A 25,875-nucleotide genomic window follows, 5' to 3' on the forward strand; every position below is an offset into this window, starting at 1 on the left:
ATATATATATACATACATACACACATACATATCCCTAACTTTCTGGACAAGTAGAGAGGATAAAAAACATCCATCACAAACAAGAGCTATATTGGAAGCACAAGAACTGCCAAGAGAACAAACTGTGTGGAAGAAGTACAGTTAAATGCTCCTTAGAGGCAAGGATGGCGAGACCCCCTCCCACTTACTTTGGACGTCTTATCAGCAGACAACATTCCCCGGTAAAGCAGAGGGGCAGCAAGAAGGAGGAAGGCCCCTGACAAGATGGAAGGACACAATGGCTGCTACAATAGGCTCAAACATAAGAACGATTGTGAGGGTGGCGCCGGACGGGACGGTGTGACATTCTTGAGTACACAGGGTCTCAGGGAGTACACAGAGTACACAGGGTGAGTGGGGACCAACTTGATAGCATATAACAACAACAACAACATCTATCACAAGCCTGAATTTAATTTGGGGGTTGGGGGGGGTCTCTACTTTCTTCATCAGCCAGGTGGTATAGTTTCTCGCACCATAAAATGACCTCTTATATGGCTTACTTATGTGGTAACCCTGTTTACTTTTCTTAATTTACTATGAGTTTCTGAGCTTGGCCTCCACATTTCCTTATCTGAAGAGTTAGATGGTCCCGTGTTATTTTTGTCTGTGAGTGCCACAAACTCACTTAAGCACTGGGCTGACATGAAAGTTTGGTGGGTCAAGTCCAATCAGAGGCCCCTCGGGAGAAAGGCCTGGCAATCTACATCAGAAAGCTCACTGGCGCTGGACACCTTAAAGAGCAAGCCCACTGGGAAAGACACTGGGTACCCATGACTCAGAGTGGCCTAGTCGGTCACTGGTTTGTTTTTGAGGGGCTTGTGGTCCCCTTAAGGTTTGATATTCCAATATTCAAAGCAAAATTAAAGATTAAAACCGGCAGTATTTGGCTAAACTATGGCCTTCCAGCAAGTCTTCGAAGTTCTACTTTTTCCTAATACCTTCTTCAAACATGATTAGCAAACACTCTAAATTAAGTTACAGCCCTAGATGGGTGAGCAAACCTGGGAGCACAGGACCTTTCCGGTCCCCGAAGGCCCTGCCATTGTATGCATACAGTCCTCATTACCATTCAAAGCCAGGCTGCACTCCCAGACAGTATCTCTGTCCTTGTGTCTAAGCCATTGCAAAGGAACGGGCAATTAATTTGATGAAAGCGCCGAGATCAGAACAACATCCCCATCATGGTAACAGTGGGAAGATGAAAGTTGTCATCTCGATTTTTTTCCCCTTTTTAAAAAAAAAACAACATTTCAAATGACTTCAAACCCTGTGTGGTGTCCTGGAAAGTCAGATCTCACAAACTAATGAATAAGTGATATGAAATACTCCTCCCTAGGCCTTGTTAAGCGACATTCTCTGGAATGATGGATGGACCCAGTGCATGTCACTGTACGTATAGTGCATGGGAACGTGATGGATTGCCTACTGGACCTTCTCTGGAGATGCAGCTGCTATGCGAGCAGCACATAAGGTTTCCTAAGTGCTGTTTTCTATTGCCTCCATGTACCAAAGGCTACGACCATGATGCCTGGTCCCATGAAGACTTCTGGGTTCATCTGCTTCTGTCGAACTCTCTCTTCTCAGAGAGGAGTAGGCTGAGCCCCAAGACTCCTCGGCTTTCCTCTTACTGTGGACCACATTTTTGGTACATCTTATCTCATCCAGGGGACTGCCAGAAGAACAAACAAATCTGTCTTGGAGAAAGTACAGTCAGGTGATCTTTAGAAGCAAGGATGGTGAGGCTTCGTGGCACGTATTTTAGACATGTTATCCGAGAGGCCTGTCCCTGGAGAAGGACATTATGCTGGGTAAAGAGGAGGGGCAGCGACAAAGAAGGCCCTCAATGAGATGGATGGACGCACTGGCCACAACAATGGCCTTAAACATAGCAGAGTTATGGGCATAGTTTCCTTCTGTTCCTGTGGGTTGGAGCTATCTTGAGCACCTACCCACAACAACATTCTATCCAGGAGCTCAACACCAATAAGGATGCCTCCAGTCTACCTGCTTGGCTTTCTGAACGTGTGCAGGGAATTCTATGAGCCAGGAAGACTAGACCTCTGAGAAGTAGCTCAGGCTACTTCATTGTCAAGCACTCTCCTCGCCTCTCTATAGCACCAATCTGGGGCAAGCTACCCAAAGGTTGGGTGGATGTCAGCAATGCTACTCAAAATTAAATAACAATGAATTCATGGCAGAGAAGCTTATTCCTTTTTTTTTCTTTTAAAAGTTATTTCAATCCATCTGATTATCTAGAAGGCAAAATCTGAATTTGGCACTAGGATGCCTTCAAAACCTGTCTAATGCTTGCTTCTCATATTTCTTTGCCAAGAAAGAGCAGCTCTCAGGCTCATAGCCCTGGGCAAGCAATATTACCTAGCTAGAATGTAATAACTTTTCATTTATTTTATGGAAGCTTTAAAAAGTGAATCCCCTTAAATATTTATTATAAGTGATGCATATCCCCATTTACTGAATGATTTTTCCCATTTTAGACAAATGTTTTTTAAGCTCAGGAATGGAATTGATTTAAAAGGGAAAAAATAGGTAAATAATTGTACAGCATGAAGGCAGTGCGATGGCAGTTGGGGACACAGTACCCTAGGATTGGACATCCTTTCCCGATTCTCAAGGGCACAGTTTCCCCCCGAGGCACATGCATCCCTCCTCCCCTTGCCCAGAAGTCTCTGCTCCTTCATCTCTGTCTCCTTGTGCTTCATCCTCAGCGTCATTCTCAACAGAACTGGCGGAGCCTCTTTGGAGGACCGTGACTACATGGATCATGATTTTTTTCCCCCCACATGTAGCTCTCAGGAAGAATCTGCTTGTTTCAAGTTGAAAAATGCCTCCAGTGTTTCACCTAAAAGAATAGGGAGTCCGTCACAGACAAATGTTTCATGTTCTAGGCCAGCATGCTGCTTAAGAAATGGAAGTGGAGACCAAGCTACAAACTTTCGATTTCTTCTGGGTAGAGCGAGAGGCTGGCCGGCCGCGGAAGGCTTGAAGGACACCAGAGCAGCGGGAGAAAGAGAAGGGCTGCCCTTTGGCCCAGGGGTCCTGGGCACACTACCTCTCTGTCCCACCTGTCACCCTTCCCGTGGCCCAGGCACTGTCGTGACTCTTATCTCTATTTCAGTGGCACCGCCCTCTCCTTACCCGCTGCCTCTGCCCTGCACTCCACATACATACAGAAGATCTTCACTAAGTTCATGGGAGCACAGCATTATCTTTCAATGCCACGCCTCTGGGGACTCTTGAAGCTCCCCCTCGTGTCTTTAACTCAGACTCCTGGCTACCTCCTGTGTGTGTAGAGAAGATGCTCCAGAGGGTTCCCAGTGACTCAGGCTTGGGAAATTGACCACCAGGCCTTTCTTCCGAGGCATCTCCAGGTGGACGTGAACCTCCCACCTTTCTGGTTAACAGCCCAGCACATTACCCCTTTGCATCACCCAGGGGCTCACCTTTTCAACTTGCTACTGGCAAATCCACCTTCATATCCCTAAGGTGCTTCACGTATCCTCCCAAACCATCCTCCTCGTTGTCCCCACAAAATTTGTACTCTGACCTTATTTCTTTGTGTAGCATGCCGCTAGGCATGAAGCAAGCCCATTAAGTGACTGCTGTTCCCACTTCCCTCACCACTCTCCTTCACAACACATATCAAATTGGATACCAATCCTACCTCCTACATCCAGCCCCTCGGCACCATCCGGTAAGCTCTAGTTCAGGGAGTCTCATCGGTCATCTGAACTCATCTGACTGACACTAGTCTTGCCTGCCCCATCACAGGAGATCTTCCACACAGATGATTACACTACCTGCAAAACAGACTCTGAGCCTGCTGCTGTGTGCTGCACAATCTTTCCTTGGTCCCTGTTGTTTCCTTTAGCTAATTGTTCAAGGCCTTCTGGATGAGATGCTAATCCTTCTTCCCCGCTGTGTCTCCTGTTCCTCTTGAGCCACAGGGAGCCAGAGGCACACTTCAAACACCAGGTGTCTGCCATGCCTCTGTGCCTGTGCACAAGGTCCCTTGCTTTCCGGAATACATTTTCCTCCTGGCTTTGTCGGATTTTACTTTGGAAAATCGTATATTTCTTTCCAGGAAAGACCCCCCCCCCCCCCATGGAATGTTCAATCCTCTGTTCTACCATTTATCTCTTAGCATCGTGTTGATGTGTTAACTTTTCTCTAGCAAGAGGCTAGCAATCTCTAAGGGCTTGGACCCATATTTAAAGCATAGCTAGTAGTATCCAGTGGCTTAGTGGTTACAGAGTGGGCTGCGATCCACAAGATAGGTCGTTAGAAACCACCAGCTGCTTTTGGGGAGAAAGAGCAGGCTTTCTATTTCAGTAAAGAGCAGTCTCAGAAATTCACAAAGGCAGTTCTACCTTGTCGGATAGGGTCACTGAGAGTCCGCATCAACTCGATGGAGGTGTGTTTATCATTGTTGTTGTCTTGGTAATGTTCAGTAGAGTCGTCTCAAATAAAAGGGCTGTTATATTGACGGGAAGCGTTCTGACAGTAGAGTGATTTACAAGTTGGGCTACTATCACCACAAGGTCAGCAGTTTGAAATCCATAGCTGCTTGGTGGGAGTAAAATGAGGTTTTCTGCTCCCATGATTCATAGCCTCGGAAACCCCCTGGGGGCAGTTCCTGTGAGGTTGCTCTGAGTCAGACTCACTGGGTGACAGGGAGGCATATTGACTGGAAGGAGGACTGGTGGCAGAACGGATAAGTGATTGGCTGCTAATCACAGGGTTGGCAGTTTGAACCCACTGATGGCTCCCAGGAGAAAAAACCTGGAGACCTGCTCCCATATGCTTGCAAATGTGAGACTTGTCTCTGGGTAGATTTGACCTGCTGATTCCAAAAATGGTCCCAGTTTGCCCTTCTCCAGTCTAATTTTTGAGATACCAGACCTGTGCCTTATACACTCTTCACTCTGTTTGCCCATAAAATGTCAAGCTATGTTAATGAAGTGTTCGCCTGAGCTAGAGGAAGTGCACGCTGCCTGTATGTAGTTTGTGCTGCACTAAAGATTAAGTCAAGTTTACTTCACATGGTTTCCTTTCATCTGCAGATATATTTGAACAGTGCAAATCACATGAACCAGGAATTTTCCCACACATCCCTTCACCTTTATTAGGAACTGAATAGCAGGCAGTTCCAATTTATTTTGTTTAAAAAGGGCCAGAAATTAGAGTAACTATACAGTCCAGAAGGAGCCCTGACGGCGCAGTGAGTTGTGTTTGATAGATGAGATGGTCGGCTCCCAGAAAGACGCACAGCTTCAGAACCCACAGTGGAAGTTCCCTCTGTCATACAGGGTCACTGTGAGTCATCAACTGACCGGTAATGAGCTTGAGTTCTGTACAAGTAATAGAGATTCAATTGTTTTGAAACCCCAAATGGGCCTGTCAGAGTTCAGACTCCTTTATTAAAATAAGCAAGTCTTGTTCCAAGATGGCACAACCTCTCCAGCTGCGCACATACACTTTTAAAAGAAAAGTTAGAATGTTTCTTATAATGAAGCGTGGCATCAACCTCACCTCTGAAACCTTTAACATGACGACGCATCCATTGGGTTCTGCAGATTAAAACGGGTCTTGAAATGTTGACGGCGGGGTTTGAAGAGGAAACACGCGGCTCTTCAAAGCACTGATGCCAATTGCTGTCGTGTGCTAGACCTTCCAGGCGCCACCTGCCCTCCGCCTTCCGGAGGTGCCGGCCTATTTCTTCCTGATTCTCCACTCTTCTCAGGATGTGCTTCTCTGCAGTATCTGCAGTAGCCAAACTACAGTCTCTGTATACTTTGCTCAGTCTTCCATACCAAAAAGAAAACCTCCCTGCCATCAAATCGAGACTAATTCCTAGTGACCTATGCGACAGAGAAGAACTGTCCCCTTGTGTTTCCAAACCATTAAATCTTTTAAAGGCTGCAGAGTGACTGGTGGGTTCAAACCACTGACCTTAGGACTGGCAGTTCAATATGTAACCAGCTAGCCTAGGCCCATACCAACTTCCCTTGGAAGTCTCCTAATACCAAATCCATTTTCAAACATTTCTTATCATTTTTTAGTCCTTATCCTGAAACTTGTGGGCCTGATCTGAATTCTTCCCATATTTAAAACTAGATGACAAATTCATAAATTAGTATAACTTAATAGCTGATAATACAGTCAGACATCCTATCGTAAGAAAGGAGAGCTGACAATACAGTCAGACATCCTATTGTAAGAAAGTGCAGCTGACACAATCTATCCAATGCAATTCTCTGAATCATTGCCCTAAATCATCCCAGGAACAGGCCTAAATATCGAAACACTAAGAAAACAATTTTAGGGTTTCTTTTTGGTCGGGCTGTGTAATTGTTACCATTTGTGTGCTTTCGGTAGGGAAACAGCAACTCTCAATTGATCAAAGATTCTTATCAGGAGAAAGAAGGCTGAATGTGGTATATGGGTTGTCAACTTTCAAATATCTGGGACACAGCATACTTTCAATGAGGTGGAACCTAATCAAATCTCCCTCTGATGACTCAGAGGGCCTGTCGCAATTCCCCAGGACACTGAGTTTCTCCTTCATCGAGGCCATCCATCACACTGCCCAGTTCTTCTCTGCTGGCTGTGGTGGGAAAAGCAAAGTGTGACTCTTGGAGAACACTGCACTCCCTTTAGACCAAAACATGGTGGCCCTCCATCACTATTGGACTGCTAACCACAAGGTTCTCAGTTCAAACCTACCAGCTTCTCTGCAGGAAAAAGATGAGGCTACCTGCCCCCAGAAAGAGTTACAGCCTTGGGAAGCTTTTATAGGATTGTTATGGAAGCCTGGTGGCCTAATGGCTACACTGTGAGGTCAGCAGTTCAAAATCACCCGCTGCTCTTCGAGGGAAAGACTGAACTTTGTACTCAGTCACAGTTTGTAACTGAGACCATAAAGAGTTACGGTTTTGAAAACACACGGGGGCAGTTGTACCCTGTCTTGTAGGCTCGCTCTGAGTCTGAATGGACTCACTGGCAGTGGGAAAGAGGAGTTCGAATGACCTGGATGGTGGGTGGGATGCTGGTTGAACCGGCCCAAAGATCTCTTCTTGGAGAAAGAAAATGAGGCAATCATTCCTTAGGTTCTCTTGGTAAAATACTAATACCCACGTAATAGACAATTACCCCAAATGTCTACATTCTAACCTCCAAATGCTGTGAATATGTTTTATGGCAAAATAAAACCCAACAAAAAACAAACAGCCGTGCCCCATCACCTACCCGACCCCCAACGCCCGCCTTACAGATTAAATTAAGCTGAAAACTTCTGAGTACATGGCAGCAGTCCTGGAGTGTAAACTCAGGGCACCACTTCTAGAAGAAGGCTCTTCCTCCGGGAGTTCTAGGGGTAATAGTGTGTCTCCCCCACCTTCTGGAGCCCTGCCCTTCCTTGTTTCAGTACCTACCTTCATGTGACATCTAGATTGTCCCATCTGTGTCTAAATCTGCTCTTTGTACATTCCAGAAGTGACTAGGTTGAGGACACACACTGCCATGAAGAGGCTCATTTACATAACAAAGATAACCAGGCCCAAAAGCTTGTGTCTTGGAGTTGATTTCATGAGCCCTCTCTCTATAAGACAGGGTAGAACTGAGCCCTGCAGTTTGCCAGATCACAATTCTTTATGGGCGTCGACACTTTCATCTTTCTCCTACCGAGGAGCTGGTGGGTTTGAACCTCTAACCTCTCAGTTAGCAATCCAACACTCAACCCACTGTGCCACCAAGGCTCCTGATCCACAAGGATAGAGGGGTTATCATTCCACATATAGTTGGGAGGAGGGGCACAATCTAATCCATAACAAAGACCTAGGTTTTCTGGGTGGGCCCAATGCAATCACAAGGAACTTTATAGAGAAAGAAGGAGCCTTGGTGACCCTGTTGGTACTAACCATGTGACCCAAAGGTCAAACCTCCCAGCCACTCCATGGGAGAAAGATGAGGCTGTCAGCTCCCATAAAGATTTACAGTCTCGGAAACCCTGTATAGGGTCACTGTGCATCAGATTACAACCTTCAGTGTGGATTACAACTCAATGTAAACAAGGCCAAAATCATCCCAACTGGACCTGTAGGTAACATCATGATCAATGCAGAAAAGTTTGAAGTTGTCAAGCATTTTGTCTTGCTTGGATCCACAATCAATGCTCATGGAAGCAACAGTCAAGAGATCAATATAAGCATTGCACTGGGCAAATGTGCTGCATAAGATCTCTTGAGAGTATTGAAAAGCAAGGATGTTACTTTGAGGACATAGGGGTGTCTGACCAAGGCCATGGTATTTTCAATGGTCTCAATGCATGTGAAAGTTAGACAATAAATAAGGTAGCCCGAAGAAGAGTCGATATATTTGAATTGTGGTGCTGGAGAAGACTACTGAAAGTACCATGGACTGCTAAAAGGACAAACCAATCTGTCTTGGAAGAAGTCTGGCTAGAGTGCTCCTTAGAGGCAAGGTTGGTGTGACTGCATCTTACACACTTTGGACATGTCCCTGAAGAAGAACATCAGGCTTGGTAAAGTAAGGGGCAGCGCAAAAGAGGAAAGCCCTCGAGAAGATGGATGGACACCATGGCAGCAACAATGCGCTCAGTCATAGTAATAATTGTGAGGACGGCGCAGGACCAATAGTGTTTCTGTTGGGCACAGTTGCTGTGGTTCATGTTCAACAACAACAACATGGACTGGAATCTCTTCAAAGGCAGTGGAGATTTTTATAGGGAAAAGGGAAACACGGGGTGAGAGGAGATGAAAGATCAGAATAATGCGGCCATTGCTGTGGAGTCCACGTTAACTCCTGGTGTCCCCCAGAGTGAGGGAAACTGTCCTATGGGGTTTCCAGGGGTAGACTCTTATGGAAGCAGACCTTTCTGCTTTTTTCTCATCTTGCACCCAGGGAGCTTCGAGTGGGTTGGAACTGCTAACCTTTTGATTAGCAGCCAAGCACTTATCCATTGCACCACCAGCGTTAATGTTAGCCACCAGGAGCTAGAAAAGGGAAGGCATGGACTCCCCTAGAGTCTCCAGAAGGAAGGAAGGCAGTTCTGCCAACACCTGGAATTACCATTCTGTAGGACTCTGACATCCAGAACTTTAAGATAACAAACTTGTCTTAAGTCATTAAGTCTGTGGAAGCTGTTACAGCATCAGTGTGGCATGACTATACCTTGATTCCCAATTAATGGTGACCTTGACTCAGAGTGCCCCTGGAGGGCAGGGTCGAATTGCCCATGTGAGTTCCAAGACCAATTATTGCAGGAGTATAAAGTCTCGTCTTCCTCTTCTGGAGCTGTTGGTGGTTTCAAACTGCGGACTTTGCAATTAGCAGCCCAACGCACACCGCATGCCACCTGTGCTCCTCCCAGAGCTTCCAAGGACGTACATGTCTGCAGAAGCTGACTGTCCCATCTCCCTCCCCGCAAGCCAGCTCTTTAACCCCTGTGCCACCAATGGGTTCTTACACGTGGATCAAGGCATTATAATCCTTATAACTACTTACATCTAATCGGAGATCTGTGGTCTTTTTTCCTTCTTACCTTTGATGATGTTTACAACGATGAGAGCTAGCTAATGGGATGAAACAGGAGAAAGAAATGAGAAAGCAACTCATTACGGAGCATCTCCATTCACTGGTTGTGCTGAGTTCCTTTTGTTTCCCTGTCTCATCCTCATCGCCATGAGAGAGAGGACCAGTAACTCCACCTGGCTGGGGAGGCTCAGAGGGAGTCGGGCCTGTCTGCCTGTGGCCACATGCCACAGCACTTTGCCTGCAGAGGACATGGAAGGGTACCGGGTTAGCAGAATGTGAAACTGCCCAAATCCTCCTTAGCCAAGGGCAGCCTGAGGATTTGCTTTTGAAGACGCAGGCTCTGGATGGTCGTTTGCATCAGAATCCCTGTGCGTCTGCTATGACTGGTTCCCGAGTGGAGTTTTAAAGTGGACAGCCGGGTCTTTTTTTCCTAAGCAACTTTGGATGGGTTCACGCTTCAATCTTCTGGTTAGCAGCCAAGTTCACCACCGCAGACTTCTGAGATATATTGAATGAGGTAAAATCAGGAGCTTAGGATATGTAGCAGTGGACTTACTAGAAACTTCTGTGACTACCAGTCTGCATGCCCATTAATAGGCAACTCTTGCTTATCAAATTACCCAGATACTAGTTTGTGTTTGGAAGGGATTATTGGGAAGATGGTTACCTTTCTGCGTGGCTTGGATCATATAGATGGCCATCCATGCACTGGAATAGAGGGTGCAGATGAGAGCCGAGGCGAAAGGGGGCAGGGGGGATTGCCAGTGGAGCAGGCTTATCGTCCCCAGTCTCCTGTTTCCACTAAGGAAGTAAGAGGTGCATCTCCCAGGCTACTCTGGGACCCAGGCGTGCATTATGCATGACTTAGGGGACTTGCTCTTTCACATCTCCCAGCTTTTCCCAGCTCCCCGGGCCTGATCAGAAATCAGGAACTGCACAGCAGTCCCTGCCAACCGCACCCCTCCAATTAAAGTTGGGGCCAATTAAAGCTGAATTCCCAAATGCCAGGGCCTGCCCTCTGGTGAGTCCTGGAGGATCAATTAAAAATATCTGACTGAGGTGAGTGTGCAAAATGCTGACCGTCCCCACACCCCGCTTCTGTCCGCTTCCAGAGAGAGGTGTATCTTCAGCCCGGGTTTGTGAGCCAAGTAATCAGAGTCAGGTCAGGTCAAGGGACCTCCCCTCTTGGCCCCTTCCCCTCCCCACACTCCACAGGCTAGGAGCTGCTGTTTCGCCATCGCTGACTCCTCCACTGGAAGGCCCCATCTGAACCCCAAGGAGAAGAGGCTATCCAGGAGACAGGAAAGGCTGCTGGAGCCTACCATGTGCCAGCAACCGGTGATGTCCCCCCACTCCCTGTTCTGCTAGGCAGCCCTTACAGCAAGGAGGCCCCTTGCAATACAGCCCTGACTCACAACCGTGCACCCTGTAGGCTAGAAGTAAGAGCTGCACCGTACAGACAAAAGGGAGGCTACAGAGAGCTCCAGGAGTCACCTGAGGTCACGCAGTGGCCATGCGGGTGACACTGGGTGGCCTGCCTTCAGTTACCTTTTATGGTCCAGCTGTTGGACGCTGGGTTTTGACCCGGCCTGCCACTTAAAACTATTTCTGACCTTACCAGAAAAAAATTTTTTTCACTCAAGATGCTCCATGGATTTAGCCCCCAACTTTCAATTTGATTTATTGAGTCCTCTAATTTAGTCTGCCTTTGACAGCACCACCCCTAACCCCCTGCACCCAGCCCCCTCTCATCTCCACAGTCTAGTCACGGTCCTCTCTCTGGCCAGCAACAAAGAAAGGCTGAGCTGGAAAATAATTATAAGGCACGCCATGGGTCTGATCTTTCTAGCAATCACAGCTGATTCTGTGGCTCTTTTTAGATCCCAATATGAAGTGGGCAATGTCCCTTGCATGCTTGGAACATAATCGGATGAGAGGGCATTGCTATTTTGCTCCCAAGCAACCAACACCAATCAGAGTTCAAGCTCTTTGGAAAGCAAGCATCAAGCTTGGAAGAGAGGCTGAAGGTTCTCATAACCCCAAAAGAATATTCAAAAACAGCGCCTCCATTCCCCGTGTCTGAGACTGGCTTTGTCCCTGTCTTTTCCTCCTTCTAGTCCAAGAAGGGAGGGGTAGGATTTACAGCATCAGCAATTTATCTGCAATAAAAAGGAGGCCTATTTTAATGCATTAATAGCTAAAGAGGCTGAAAGATGCCATAAATATAACATCAAGCAAGTTAAATATTTCACCAGAATAAAACATGGCTGGTGGCTGGCACGGAGGCCCTAGCTAACCACAGAATGACCCAATCTTCATTCCTTCCTCAAGCTCATAGAATAATCGTTGCCATTTGTCCAACCAGGCACTATGCCAGGCAGTTTGCTAAACACTGTACTCTGTATCATCTCGTTCCGGACTCCTCAGAACCCTTCCTTTCAAGGCAGGATGCTTCTGGCTACTTTACAGGTGAGGAAGCTGAGACTCCAAGTGAGATAACCGACTTGTCCAACTGCGCAGAGCCAGGGCTCAGCCTGAAATCCTCCCCTTGGAGATTGTTCCTTCCCCTGCCCTGCATTCCTTTCGACCTCGCACAACCGTGAGTTCAAGTTCACAGAGGGGCTTGCTCTCCTTGGTTCAGGGGGACTGCGCAGACAGGCCAAAGCCACTGGGCCACAGATCTTGGAACACAGATTTCTTTCAAAGGCAGCTCTCAGCAGAGAAGACGTGTCTATCTTTTGGTCCTGACTATCTATGTGCCAGGAGAATCTGTGGTCCTCTGGGGACTCTTTAGCAGGCAGATGCCCTCAGAGAGAAAGGTGGGCTTGCCAACTTGAAACAGCTGCAAGCAGGGAATCTCAAAATTACACCCTATAAATAAGGAGTAAACTGGTCATTAGGAGAAAGCTTTAGGAACAATATTCCTTCCAGGATGAGGGAGAAACAAAACTAAACTAAACCTGCTACTTTCTCAGATGGTAATTCTTCTCCAAAGATGCTTTCCAAAGTGCCGTGATTTATCCAAGTGGACAGGCCCCAGCAACCCTCAATGCACCCAATGATTCTCACAGCGAATTCTTTAAAAAAGAAAGTCGCAGGGGGTCAATATGTCTGGGATGCACCTGAGTTCTGTGGAGGGAGGGGCTCAGAGCCCCCCATCCCACACTGTAGAAGGACTGAGGAGGGATTCAGAAGGTGGTTCTCCATTGGAGGACCTCGTGGACCATTCGATACTAGGCTTGGAGTCTGAGGTTTATGCTTGTGGTGCATCACAAGTGTGGGGCCTGGGGAGTCGGTATTCAAATCCAGGCTCTGTTTCTGGGCAGAATATGAGCCTCTCCTTGCCCCAGTTTAGGAGGCCTAGTGGTATAGTGGTTGGTCAGCTCAGCGGTCTGAAACTACCAGATCCTCTTTGGAAGACAGACGGGCTTCCGACTCCAGTCATGATTTACAGTCTTAGAAACTCACAAGGGAAGTTCTGCCCTGTCCTAAAAGGTCACTATAAGTCCACTTCAACTCGATGACAGCGAGTTTGTGCCCCAGTTCCCTCATTTGTGAAAGGAAGATGTGGTCTATAAGCATTACGTAAGAGATTGGAAATAAACTTGGTGTGTAGTGTCTAGAATATGTATCTCACTCCACAACTGATAGTCATCCTTAGTGTTGCCGTCATTCTTCTTCTTGCTCATTTAGGCCATTATGTGTCCTGACTTAACAGAATAAGTAGTCTTCTTCTGGTTTCTTCTCCTTAGAATAAGACCCTGGAAAGCGCCAGATCCTTGAGTGAAACATTTGATCCCTCTTTAGACAAGAGAGAGAAGGCCTGTTGCCATAGTGGTTAAGCCTGGGCTTCGAGCTGTGAGGCCCAAAGTTCAAAACCAGCAGCTTCTCCTTGGGAGAGAGATAGGACTTTCTACTCCCATAAACAATGAAGTCTGAGAAACTTACAGGGGCAGTTCTACCCTCCCCTAGGGTAGAACTGTGAGTTGGTGTTGACTCCTTGGCAGTGAGTTAGACAAGAACCCCACAGGTCTGAGTTTCCATCCCAACACATGCCATGACTTCCCTTTGCCACTAAGCTAGTCTGTTGAGTGGGTGTGATGTTTTTCCTGGTCTCCCTGAACTACAGTGAGAGTGAGAGGAAATCACAGCTGAAGAGGTTTGAGAAGGGTTACAAAAGAGGATGAAGTTTCCTCCCATTATTGTACAAAGGATCGCCTCTTTTCGGCTCTGCCACCCTCCTTTTGCCCGTCAGAGATCCTGTAAACAGGGCCTAGCTCTGCCGTTTGCGCTTGTAGTTATACATTTTTTTTGCTATTTGCTCCTCACTACGTCTTCTTGCAGACAAGCCAGACTTAGGGCTCTTGCTGCTTCCGATTACCTAGAAAAACATCCTTCTGTGTTACACCTAGCGTGATGGCTGGAGCATTGATCTGTCAGCTAGATTAGTGAGGTGTCCTCCAGAGGGAAACCTGAAAGCTCCCATCCCCTCCTGGTGACACCGCTCACTTTCTAAACACAACATCTCCCTGTGCTCAGACAGCTCTGGGGAGGGGAAGGGCTCTGAGGCTCCCTTAGCAAGGAGCTGGGCACCCATGGACCATGTGCTAACTAGCCCAGCCGTCTGCAAGGGACCAGTGCCAGAGACCTGGAGTGCTTGGGATCCCCGGATGGCTCCAGTCTTACATCTTGCATGGTCATCACAGCTGGGTTGAGCCAAGGCTCTTTACGAACAAAGCCCACAGTGCCACTCTTCCGCCTTACAGAGCACCTATGGAATACAGAGCGGCTGTGGAATATGGAGGGTGGAAAGGTGGGGAGGGAGGGAGAGGCACAGGTAAGGTTGGGTGGGTTGCTGGTGTGCTATCTTGATACTATGGACGTGGTTGTTGTCATCTAGTCAGCTACAACTCATGGCGACGCCCCGTGTGTCGGAGGAGAACTGGGCCCTGTTGAGTTCTCCAGGTCTGGGACCTAATGGAAACAGATGGCCAGTGTCTTCTTCAAGGCTCTTAACTGTTTGTGTCACCCAACGACTCCTCTAGGACCAAACCTAGGGCAGAGTCCCTCCCTAAAATCTATAACCTTTTGCTAAGTTCACTTGAATCCTCACCTTTTAGGTCACTTACTCCCCTTTTCAAGGGGCTGCTGAACCAGGTGTGGGCGGCTAAGGAAGACGCTGGGGGGCAGGGCCTTTCTTCCCCCAGCCCCAAGATGAAAGAAAGAAGAGAGCAAGGGTACTGCCCCGTCCCCACGGATAGGGCAGCTGCCACCAGCGCACAACACCCTCCTTCTCCTCCCCTTCAAACTAAACAGTAGTTTGTCAAGCAGACAAATAAGAGGACAACTGACAATTTTCCTTTATGTTAATAAATTGCTTTGGCCTAAAAAACATTAATCAATTTCTTTCCAAAGCGCATACGCCTCTCTATACTCTGCTGTTCGCCTGGCCTTGAAAAGAAAGTCACTTCCAATCCCCTTTAAATTGTCAAGACCAGAGGGGGCAGCTGAAGAGGGGGGCGGGGAGCTCCCTAAATCCCAATGATTATAATGGAACCCTGCTGTGTTTCCATAGAAACGTAAAGAGTGTATTCTTCACTGAATGTACATGAAGGGGAAGGGTGAAGCGCAATGTTGCTCTCAAGGTGTACAATTATGGAAGAGCTGAAGGGGAAACAGTCCGTTCCTCAAGGATGAGGGCAAACGCACTGAGTGGAGGCTGGAGGGGGCAAGGACAGAGACCTATGTGAGATCTCACTTATTATGGAATCCCCAGTTACACCACTACTCAAGGGGGGTGCTACTATAACCCTCACACAGAACTGAGTCACAGAAAGAGGAGCAACTGGCCCAAGGTCACCTCGCTGGTCAAATGATGCAGCCTCATTCCAACCCAGGATCATCCCATTCAAATGCCATTACTCCCTCCTCCTCATTGGCTGCACTTCACAAGGGTGACGATGAGGCAATGCTGTGTCTCCTGGCTCTTCCCTTCCCAGAGCTGCCAGTCAGTCTAGACCTCTCCTGGAACCATCCAGAGCCTTACCTGTCAAATTGGCAATTAGGATACAGTTGTGCCTTCACAAATGCAGACAGGTGCTTCATGATTGTTTGAATTTTTGAATCGGGAGGGCAAAGAAATTCCATCTCTAAGGAGTGGCAGGAGGCCAGTGCTTGTGTGTGTGCCTGTATGTTGGTAAGGGTGTATAGATGGAGAGCTGGGAAGTGTTTAGGGGTGGTGGAGACAAGTAAGAAATATATTCTTCAAGTAGCAGTTGCTTAGTCATTGTGAGCTTCATAATCTGTTTTGCAAATTGGGAAGTAAGTTCCACAGTGGCAGTCTCTCTAGCTTACTTACTATTGTGTCCCTGGAAACTAATACAGACCAAGTAGAATGGATGAGTGGATAGGTGGAGGGAGGGGTGGGCGTATAGATGGATGGATGTATGGAAGGATGGATGGATGTATGGATGGATGGATGGATAAGTGAGTGGGTGGATAGATGGGTGGATAGATAAGTGAGTGGGTGGATAGGTGGAAGGATGGATGGATGGATAAGTGAGTGGGTAGATAGATGAATGGAATGTCCTCTACCGTATAGTATTAGAAAACCCTAGACAGAGTGGGTGGTACCCGCTGTACTTGGCTCTATCTGGTGTTCTAGGGTGAAGACACCGTTTTTCTCTCTCTAGGAGGACAGATCTATCTCAGAGAGCTATGTGCGTGGATTCTTACTATCTGTTTAACTATCATGTCCCTAGTGCTAGAGGGCATGAAAATCAGAGCTTACCACTCACTACTTTAAAGTCTTCTTTGGTGCAATGCAGACAACTGTTCCCTAGCCTGCAAATCCATATTGCTAAGTTTCCAAGGAGGTGCACACTGAAATTCACCGCAGAGGAAAAAAGAAGCTCAATGCAGGGTGAGCTATACTGAAAGTGGCTACATCTGTCCAGTGACCAGACAAGTCCTGAGCTTGGGCTAGAAGATCTTTAGTTGCACTTGATGGTAGCTACCATTTACTGTGGACGTGGAGCCCTGGACAAGCCCTGCCAAGTGGCTAGTAGAGCCTGTCAATATATTGCTCTTCCTCCAGCATCTAAAATAGGGCATTGTTGATTGAATGGTGTTCCCCCAAAACATATGTTGGAAATGGTAACCTCCATGCCTTTGGTTCCAATCCCATTTGGGACTGGGTTGTCCTGGTTATGCGAATGTGGCAGGATTAGTGTTGGGATGAATTTGAGTCGATTTCTTTAGAGATACAAGTGATTAAGCAAGGCAGCAGAAGAGAGGTTGGGGGCGGGGGTAGATACACGTGAAGATCAAGAAGCAGACTAAAGTGAGCAGCACCTTCTTCTAGAGCCAATGGAGAGAGCAAGTGCTCCGAACTGGCACCTCTAACCGCTCATCACATCTACATTGAGGAATGCCATCCTCTTGTGGTATTTTCCTGTTCAAGCAACTTTCTAACTAAAGCACAGGGCTGGGCACTGAAAGCTCAGGATACATTTGACAAAGGACAGCACCCTTTGTGCCGACTTCTTTTCCGTGCTGAGTGCTGAACTGAATGTGCCCTGCAGGTTTCCCCATGAGCTTATGGGTAGAACAAATGTTTTATGAGCTTGCCGGTTAACCAAGAGGTTGAGGGGTTGAGTCCATGTAGGATGAAACACTTATGGTCTACCAGAGAGTTCTTGGGAGCCCTGTTCTACTCTGAGGCCCATGGGATTGCCGTGAATCAGGATCTGCTGGACAGCCACTGGAAGCCGCTAGGATTCTGTGGTTGTCGTTTGGGGGATCCTGTGATGAGTAGATATTGTGCTCATCTTGCAGATGAGGTTGCTCAAGCTTGAAAATGGAAAACAGCTTCCTTAAGATCTCAGTGCCTATCCGAGCCAGAGCTTAGCTGTGATCCATCCATGGGGCGGGCCACCCAGCCAGGAAGGAGGGTGCTCTTATGAAGGAGAGCAGGAGGCGCAAGACGGGGAAGCATGTTGGCCAAGGAGAAGAAAATCAGGGTGTCAACAATACAGAAACCCAACCATTCGACAAGCCCACCCCCACCCCTGTGCCCCCATCAGCCTGGCTCCCAAAGAGGCTCTATCTGAGCATGCTCACTCCTACCACGGCTGCATGGTAATCAGCCTAGCATTCACTCCCACTCTGAGCCTGGGCCAGGGAGGTGCTAAGGAGGGGTAGCAAGAGACTGGTGTCCCATCTCTATCACTGACTACTCCTTTACAATCCTGGCTGGGTGCTGAGGCTTAAGCTAGTCATGCCACACTACACACCAACTGGGGGTCTTTCATCTCCCCTACAAAGCCCTGCAGTTCTCACCAGGAGGATGCCCGCTTCCTGTCCCTGCATCTCCCCCTCCCGCTCCCTCCCACACTCCACACTCCTACACTGACTCCCTCATCCTTAGGCCTTAGGAGAGCCCTGCTAGGAGACCAGGTAGCGAATGCATCTGCAAGCTGAAGAGCCTTTTTACAAGCCACTCAGCACAGAAAACGCCTCCGTCAGGAAATGGCTAGGAGGAGACTGGCCAGTTACGGGCAGAAGGAGCTCCAGTACAGCCTGTAGGGTGGCCTGACAGGATGCCTTGTCTCTGTCCAGGAGGCTCTCCAAGGGGGCAGGCTGAGCCAGGGGGAGGAGGCAGACCGGAGTCCCTGCAGGCTGCTGGCCAGACTTCCCTGCACAAGGCAGAACTGAGCCAGACCCAACCTCCAGCTCCCTCAGCCTCAGAGCCCCGGGGTCCAGAGGGGCAAGCTGACCTCACAGACCCTTCTGGTGGGCAGCTCAGTGCGATCAAGCCTGAAGATTACTGACTGACTCCCAAACACCCACACACAACTCACAACGACAAAAAAGAGTGAGTGCTAAGACACTAGGAAATATCCGTCCACCCCCCACCCACCCAACCGCACCTCCCCCCCATCAACTGCTGTCGGTTCTTACAGTGATTTCATAGGACAAAGAATCGCCTTTGAAAGACCTCCAAGACCATAAGCCTTGAAGGAAGACAACCACCTCCTTTTCTTCCCATGGAGCAACCGGTGGGTTTGAACCACCAATTCCCGGCTAGTAGCAGAGCACTTCACCACTGCACCACCAGGGCTCCTTTGTCCGTCCATAGGGGAGTATTTAAACAGACAGGTATTATAGAATGCGGACAGGGAGAATTATTGCCTCAGGATCTCTAGGACGCATTGAGAACCGAGTCAAAGAACGAGGGATAATATATTGGTAGTAATTATGCCGCTGCTGATTATAGCAGCGGGAGCGAGGCTAACGCATTTGGCAGGCTGACTTTCCACCAGAGATGCTCGCACTCACGGACAATGCCTGGCTCTGCACCCACTCATTCCAGAGACAGCCTGGGGAACCCAGGCTATTGCCACCCATCTTTTACAGATGGGGAAACTGGGGTGCTAGAAAAGGAAAGTGCTTGCTGAATATCACACACACACACAGCTTGTGAATGGAGTAGACTGGATTTGAACCCCAGAGCCCAGAGCCTTTGAACTTGTTCACCACTCTGACTGCCTTTCTGCAGGACAGATTCTTTAAACAAAATGTTCTTGCATGTGTGTTTGTAGGGGTGGGGGGAGGGGTATGCTGTGTATACATACATACAAGTATATAAATGTACAGAGAAAGTCATGGAACCTCTTGGGGACCTAACTCTTGGGAGTGGTCACCCTTGGCAGGTGAACAGGACCTGGCTGAGGCCAAGGGATCTGTCATCAATGGCTGTATATTCCTCTTTATCACCTGAGTTCTACATAAGGAGGCCTTTTTCATGTCCCATATGTGAAAAGCATTAAGAATCTTAAGCACTAAATCAGTGTAGAAGAGATAGAGAAGGTATTTACTGGACCTTACTCTCCGGCTTCCATTCTGACTAATCCCTCAGAAGCGGAGAGTCATGAATTCCTCAGAGTCTGCTCTTCGTCTGGAAGCCCTGCTGAAACCGGTTCATGGTGGGTAACCCTGCTGGCATTTGAAATACTAGTGCCATAGCTTCCAGCGTCACAGTGAGACACAATCCACCGCTACAAAACAAACGGACAGACAACCGTCTGTCAGGATGCTGTGTTCCAAGCCTCATTTAATCTTAATAACACCCGTGAGTACGTCCTAGTGGGTTCCAATTCCATGAGGACACGGAGGTTCAGAGAGGCAGGGAATCTTTCTCTAGGTAACTAGGGGTCTGGGACTGTAACTCCCTGCAACTTAAAGCCCATGCTCGTTCACGTCAGCCTAGCGCTTCCTGTCCAACCAGGGTCCCTGGTGATGCTCAATCCATAGGTGCTGGGTTGCATTTACTTTCCGTTCTTCCTGTCTGTGTTTTTCAGTGTAGAGTATGATTTCCGGCAGCAGGAAGGCAGGTTCCATGAAGTTCTACAGAGCCTGGAGGAAGTGGAACCTGCTGAGGAGGCCTCTCCCCCACCCAAGGCCCCCGCAGAAGCCGCAGCCCCAGAGAAGCAGGACTTGCGGCGGAAAACCAAGAAGGTGAAGAAGAAGTGTTTCTGGTGGATCTGAGCCAGTTCCAACCGTGCCCTCTGCCCTCTCCAGAGGGCCTCTCTGATTGGTGAAGCCACTGTCTTCAGGCCTTCTCGGATTCCTGGCAAAGGCTCAGGTGACCGAGCCGCTGGACCTTGCAAACCAGGAAAGCCTTGTGGCTGGCGTGGCCACCGCGGAAGACCTGACACCGGCCTTCCCTGAGTGGGTGGCACTGCTCGCTAAGGACTTCACGGGCATGAGAGGGACCGAGTTCCCCATCACACTTGGTTTGCAAGTCCAGAGTCCCACCTTGAGCAAAATCAGCCACTGCGCTGCAGCTCCACAATGCTGCGTCCTTGCCTCCCCGCCTAGGTCCATCCACCCGAAAGACAACCCATGTGGTGAGCAGAGCAGGACCTGAGGGGAGGAGTGTAGCAGGACCCAGGCAAAGGAGAGAAATAGACAAGCTGGTCGGTGCCTCAGATATCCACACACCTAAGCACAACAGCAGTGGGCCGGGCATCAGACTGCGAGGTCACGCTGGTGTGTTGCGGCCTTTGACCTTTGTAACTAGGCCCTTGATCCCGGATCGAGGGCTTGTCATCTCACGCTGTGGGGCCTTGCTGCCTGCCCCGACGTCACGTCACCCCGTGGTATAAAGGGTTGCTGGTGTGGCTGTCTTGCATGGTTTACACCAGTAAGGACTGTGGTTGCAAGTCCAAGAAGGTCTCTGTACTTGCCGCTGCTCCAGTGCCCACCTGGACCGCCATGCCCCTCTGCCTGGGCCCCAGACTACCTGGCAGCAGGGTGTAAGCTGGTCCCGGCTTGAACTTTCAGATTCCATCATTAGCTTACCTGTCACATAGACGATCATGAGGTCCAGCAGCCTGCTTATCAATTACATCCAATCAATATAATAAATAAGGCTGGGGGAGGGGAAACACAATGTCGGCTCTCATCATTTCATTCCATGCATCCCCTGCAGCAGCCTTGTTATGTAGATAGGCTCACGCATATATTAACCATACTGTCTCCCTTCCTGGTGACTAAATTACAGTCACCTGATTGAAGCAGCAGCAGCAGGACTGGGGATAAGAATATATATACATATATATGCTTTTTCTTCAATTTTAGTATTAAAGGCCTTTATTTCCCAAAGTCTGAATTCTTTCCAGGTCTGGCTCATTCTTTGGACAAGATCCCATCCAGAAGCAGCGGGGCCCAGTTAAACTTGCGTGGCTGAACAAACTACTAAAGTGATATCATTAAGTACCTGCAACATACTCTTAGGAATCAGGAAGAGGACGGCAAGGTTCAGGTGCTGCCTCTCAGTAAAGTAGATTCTCTACTAGCCGTGGCTGGATGGACGCTACTAGCCCAGGGCCCCTTGCAGCTAAGCGTGCATTAAATGATGAAGGCATTTTCAGAACCCCGTTTTCGGAAGCCTGAGCATCTGTGCTCGGCTCTTGGCAGAGTGCAGCTTCCTGCGTGTACGTAGGATGTGCGCTAACCCACCGCAAACGGGGACTAATTGAGCAAACCACTCCAACCGTTTCTCCTTCCCCTGTCACAGTGCTGCAGTGCACAAAGCTATTTCAGCAGGAGCAGGAGGGAGGCTTGGCAAGGAATCTCAGCGTGCACTATTTAAGTCTTGGAATGTCACTCAAGATGTTCTTGTTCTGTTTCCAGTGTAATGTTTAAACCCACAAAATGAGACCGGAATACATAACGTCAAGTTTGAATTAAGATAAATATACCTGTCATCTTTGGGAAGCCCCCACTTCAGTAAGATGTGCTACCACTGGCTACAAGCCACCCATCCTCCTTTCTGTAGCCTACAATCCACTCTCAGCTGGTCCCAGTGATGGAAAAGGATCGGCCCAGAGGATAATCCAATAAAGCAGATCACTGGGGATCTCTTATGTAATTTCATCTTTGAGTAGAGCTTCCATCTTAATTTGCTTTGTGTATGCTCATTTCCGAGTGAATCTATGTTCTCCAGTGGCATGCTAGAACAAAAATAATCGTGTTCCCAGAATTAAGAGACCCAAGCAAAGGAGTAGTCGGTGTGCTGCACGATAACCTAGGGCAACTTGTGTTTGTGCACTCTCAAAGGGAGTAAGAACCCCTCCCCCTTCCTAGAGCACCTTAGAACAGGCAACAGACTCAGCAGAACAGAGCTTAACTGAAGCATTTACCTCAGTTAGCCTGGAGTGCTGAAGAGATGGCTGAGCTCAAGGGCTGAGCTCAAGGGCAGGCCAATCCACCTTAGAACATTAAGAAGCTTGTGTGTGTTCAGTTGGGAGCCTCAGAAAAACCCTCAATGGAGTGAAATAAAATCGAGATTTGGGAAAAAAAGAGATAGACAGAGATCTAGAAATAGAGTCAAACAAGGCTGATTCTACATCCAAGCACAACACAGCATTGCTGAGGGCCACAGACTGGAAGCTGGGGGACAGTTATCATTTAAATATGGAACATTTTAAATTCATTGGGGTGGGGGAAGGGAAAGATTTCATACACACCTTCCTGCTAAGTGAAAATGACATCTCTGTTTAAAAACATCACTCAGACATATACCAAAACTCTATACTCACCCCTCATGTGGAAATTGCTTCTCTTTGTGAAATACTATGTAACATCTGTCATGATGTTCGATAGAAACTCTGCCCTTGGGGTTAAGTGGTTTTATGGAGAGAGATTAATTTAGCAAGCCTTACGTTTATCAAATGGAAGGGGAGGGAGGCCAATAAATCCATTTAAATGGCAGGAGTTTATGTAGCTGATTCCTCTGTAGTTCAAACATGACTGCGCACTCACGATACTTGTAACAATACCAGCTCATCTATAGAGCACCTTCTTAAAGATGATGTATCAATGTAAGGTTTTGTAAATTTCTAAACTGTTTTAAATGGGATATTATCTTTTGCAATAAACTTACATATTTTTCCTAGGTTTTAAGACTCCATTACTAGCTTGGATATATTTGGGCTTTAAAACGTAGATTTAAGAAGGAAGGCTCAGCAGCCCTATAGGCCGGGGATGGTTCGCATCACAATTGCTTCTATATTTCTATATGTCCCATGGAAACAGGCCAACAAGGGACAGCCTGGGGACATCATGCCATGATGACTGACAAGCCACTTTGCCCCGAGAGAGAGGACAGGGAAGTTCCTAGCTTCGTACAGATAGGATGATTTACTTATCATAATTCTCTACACCCTGACGCAGCATTCCTGGGCCCTGGACTGTTAAGGGAAAGTCAGTGGTACCAAAGCACCAGTGGCTTCTCCTGAGAAAAGGCCTGGAGCTCTCCTCCAGGAAAAAGTCCCCCCTGGGAAGCCCTGCTGACCAGTTCGGCTTTGTTTGACCACGTCCCTGTGAGTCACAATTGGCTTGCCAGCACGTAATTTCTTCCGGACCTATAATTTAATCCACAGTGCCCTTTAACTGTTCTCCTTTAACCCGGAACCACACCCACTGCTGTAGAGTCAATTCCACCTTACAGTGACTCTATACAGAATTTCCAGGTTCTTATCTTTACTGGAGCAGATAACCTCATCTTTCTTCTTCAGAGAAGCTAGTGGGTTTAAACCACTGACCTCATGGTTAGTGGTCCAAGGCTTACCCAACAGTGCTACCAAAGCAATATTGTATCACCATCATTTGGAAAACCAATATATCACATTCCAAAAGCAGAAGATGAATCAATATGTCTTATTAAATTTTTGCTAGAATATTGAACACACTAAGCCTGAAACCCACCCTGGTGGTGTAGTGGTTATGCATTGAGCTGCTAACTTCAAGGTCAGTAATTTGAAACCCCAAGCCACTCCAAGGGAGAAAGATAGGGTTTTCCATTGACATTTAAGAGTTAAAGTATTGTAAACTCACAGGGACAGTTCTCCCTGTTCTATAGGGTCTCTATGAGTCAATATCAACCCAATGGCAGAGAGAAAGAGAGCAGGAGAGAGACAGAGCAAATACCCAAGGCACACTGCAGTTACATGAACACTAAACACGAGTCTACTTGACTCACTAGGTGGTGGGGAGAGAACTGAAAATAATGCTTCTATCATGTGATGCATTGCTACACACACACACACACACACACACACACACACACACTGACAACAGCCCAAGACATAGAATCCTAAATCCCAGGTTTGATACCGTTCTGCCGTCATTTGGGGTTTTTTTGCTTAGTGTTCTTGGCGAAGTTACTTAACCTCTCTAAGCCTCAATTCCTCAACTGTAATGCTAAAACAAAGGAGTGCCAGCAGCACAATGGTTAAGCACTCAGATGCTAACCAAAATGTTGGTGGTTCAAACCCGGCGGTCACTCTGTGGGAGAGAAGACTTTGCCCTCTGCTCCCATAAAGATTAGGGAAACATGTCGGGCAGTTCCATCTGCCCAGTAGGGTCCCTCTGAGTTGGAATCAGCTGGATGGCAGAGCGGTGCCACCACTGCCACACTGATGAGCACAACTGCTGCCTCGCATTGTCTCCTAACAATGAGCTGAGTGAGGCTCCTGGACCACGACAATAGATGGCCACCACCTCTTCATGTGCGGATTAAAGTCAATTGGGAGAGGGGGCAGAAGATGCCTTCAAGAGGCTGCAGTGGATTTCTGAACCCTGTGGTAGATAATGGGGTGGGTAAGAAGTGAACTTTTCCTAGCCTTACGAAAGTCACTAGAACCCATGACAATCAGTAGCGGATAACAAAGTCCTCTGCAGTGCAGAAAGTGTGACAGACACACGGGTGAGACCCAGCCTAACACTGGGGTGTGAAGGATTCCTGCTGGGACGAAAATGCATATCCTAGAGGAGAAAGCCCTTCAAGAGTCAGGTAAGGTTCACCATTTGCCCAAAGGCTGGCGGGGAAGCATGTGACAGGTGAGTATTGAGTGTGCAGAATGCCAGAGGGGCTGGGCACCGTGCTCTAGGAAAGTCCCAGGAACCTTTGAGGCTGGACTTGAAACCCCTTCTTGCCTGCAGGTACGATTTCTGCTTCAATCAAACCTCCACTTGAAAAGGCTCTAATTTTAAATGGCTCCAGGCAACTTGCCATATCCTCAAAACATATTTCTTATTTCAAGTTTTAAGAAATGGAGAGGCTTTATGATCATTACGCCCATCAAGCAATGCTTGCGATAGAAAAGAACTGTGGATGAGTCCAACACTACTTCCATGTCTTGCAAGCCCTCGACTGACTAAATGATCACGATCCTCTGTGGATTGTGACTTGACTTGACTTCCTCCCAGCTTATTTTAACCAATCGGCAGCCTCAGTTCCTTTGGATCACATCTCGTCACCCCTGCTTCTGAGTTTCCCAGATAAACGATTTCTTCCTGCCACTCACAGACCTTCCCCAAGACCTACAGACCAGGGCTTTCTCTCCTGGAAGACAAGGAGCTTGGATTTCTCATTGCAGACTAAGTCAGCTCACAAGGCAAATGCCCCTATTGCTTTCCTGGCCAAGGGCACCTTCTTCTCTCACTTGGCCTCCAAAAGTATCCTAGCTGGTTTCTCCATATCTGCTCCATCCCCCCCATCCAATCCATCCTCCCTGGCAACTAGAACCATCATAGACCTAAACCATGCACTCACTGACTTAACCCTCCATTGGCTTCCAATTAGTGAAGGGGGTCAACCAGGTTTACAGGTGTGACCTAGATGACTTTGCATGACTTGGAATCACCCCCCACCCCCCCACCTCCAATCCCCACCCCTGTACTCCCTGCCCC

General features: G+C 48.0%; 2 protein-coding genes across 2 annotated transcripts in view; one reads left to right on the top strand and one right to left on the bottom strand.

Moving 5' to 3' along the window:
* INSYN2B (inhibitory synaptic factor family member 2B) overlaps positions 1–23,077 on the top strand; it is a 152,844-nt gene extending 129,767 nt beyond the window's left edge. Inside the window, exon 4 of the mRNA XM_004696776.2 lies at positions 19,977–23,077. Coding sequence (XP_004696833.1) covers positions 19,977–20,163 — 187 coding nt within the window. The 3' untranslated portion in view covers positions 20,164–23,077. The remainder of the gene's footprint in view (positions 1–19,976) is intronic.
* Positions 1–25,875, bottom strand: part of DOCK2 (dedicator of cytokinesis 2) — a 526,484-nt gene that overhangs the window by 239,622 nt on the left and 260,987 nt on the right. The window lies entirely within an intron of this gene.

The sequence above is a fragment of the Echinops telfairi genome, unplaced genomic scaffold, assembly GCF_000313985.2.
Source record: "Echinops telfairi isolate 266 unplaced genomic scaffold, ASM31398v2 ScPeMD7_7469;HRSCAF=8507_0, whole genome shotgun sequence".
NCBI classification, from domain to species: domain Eukaryota; kingdom Metazoa; phylum Chordata; class Mammalia; order Afrosoricida; family Tenrecidae; genus Echinops; species Echinops telfairi.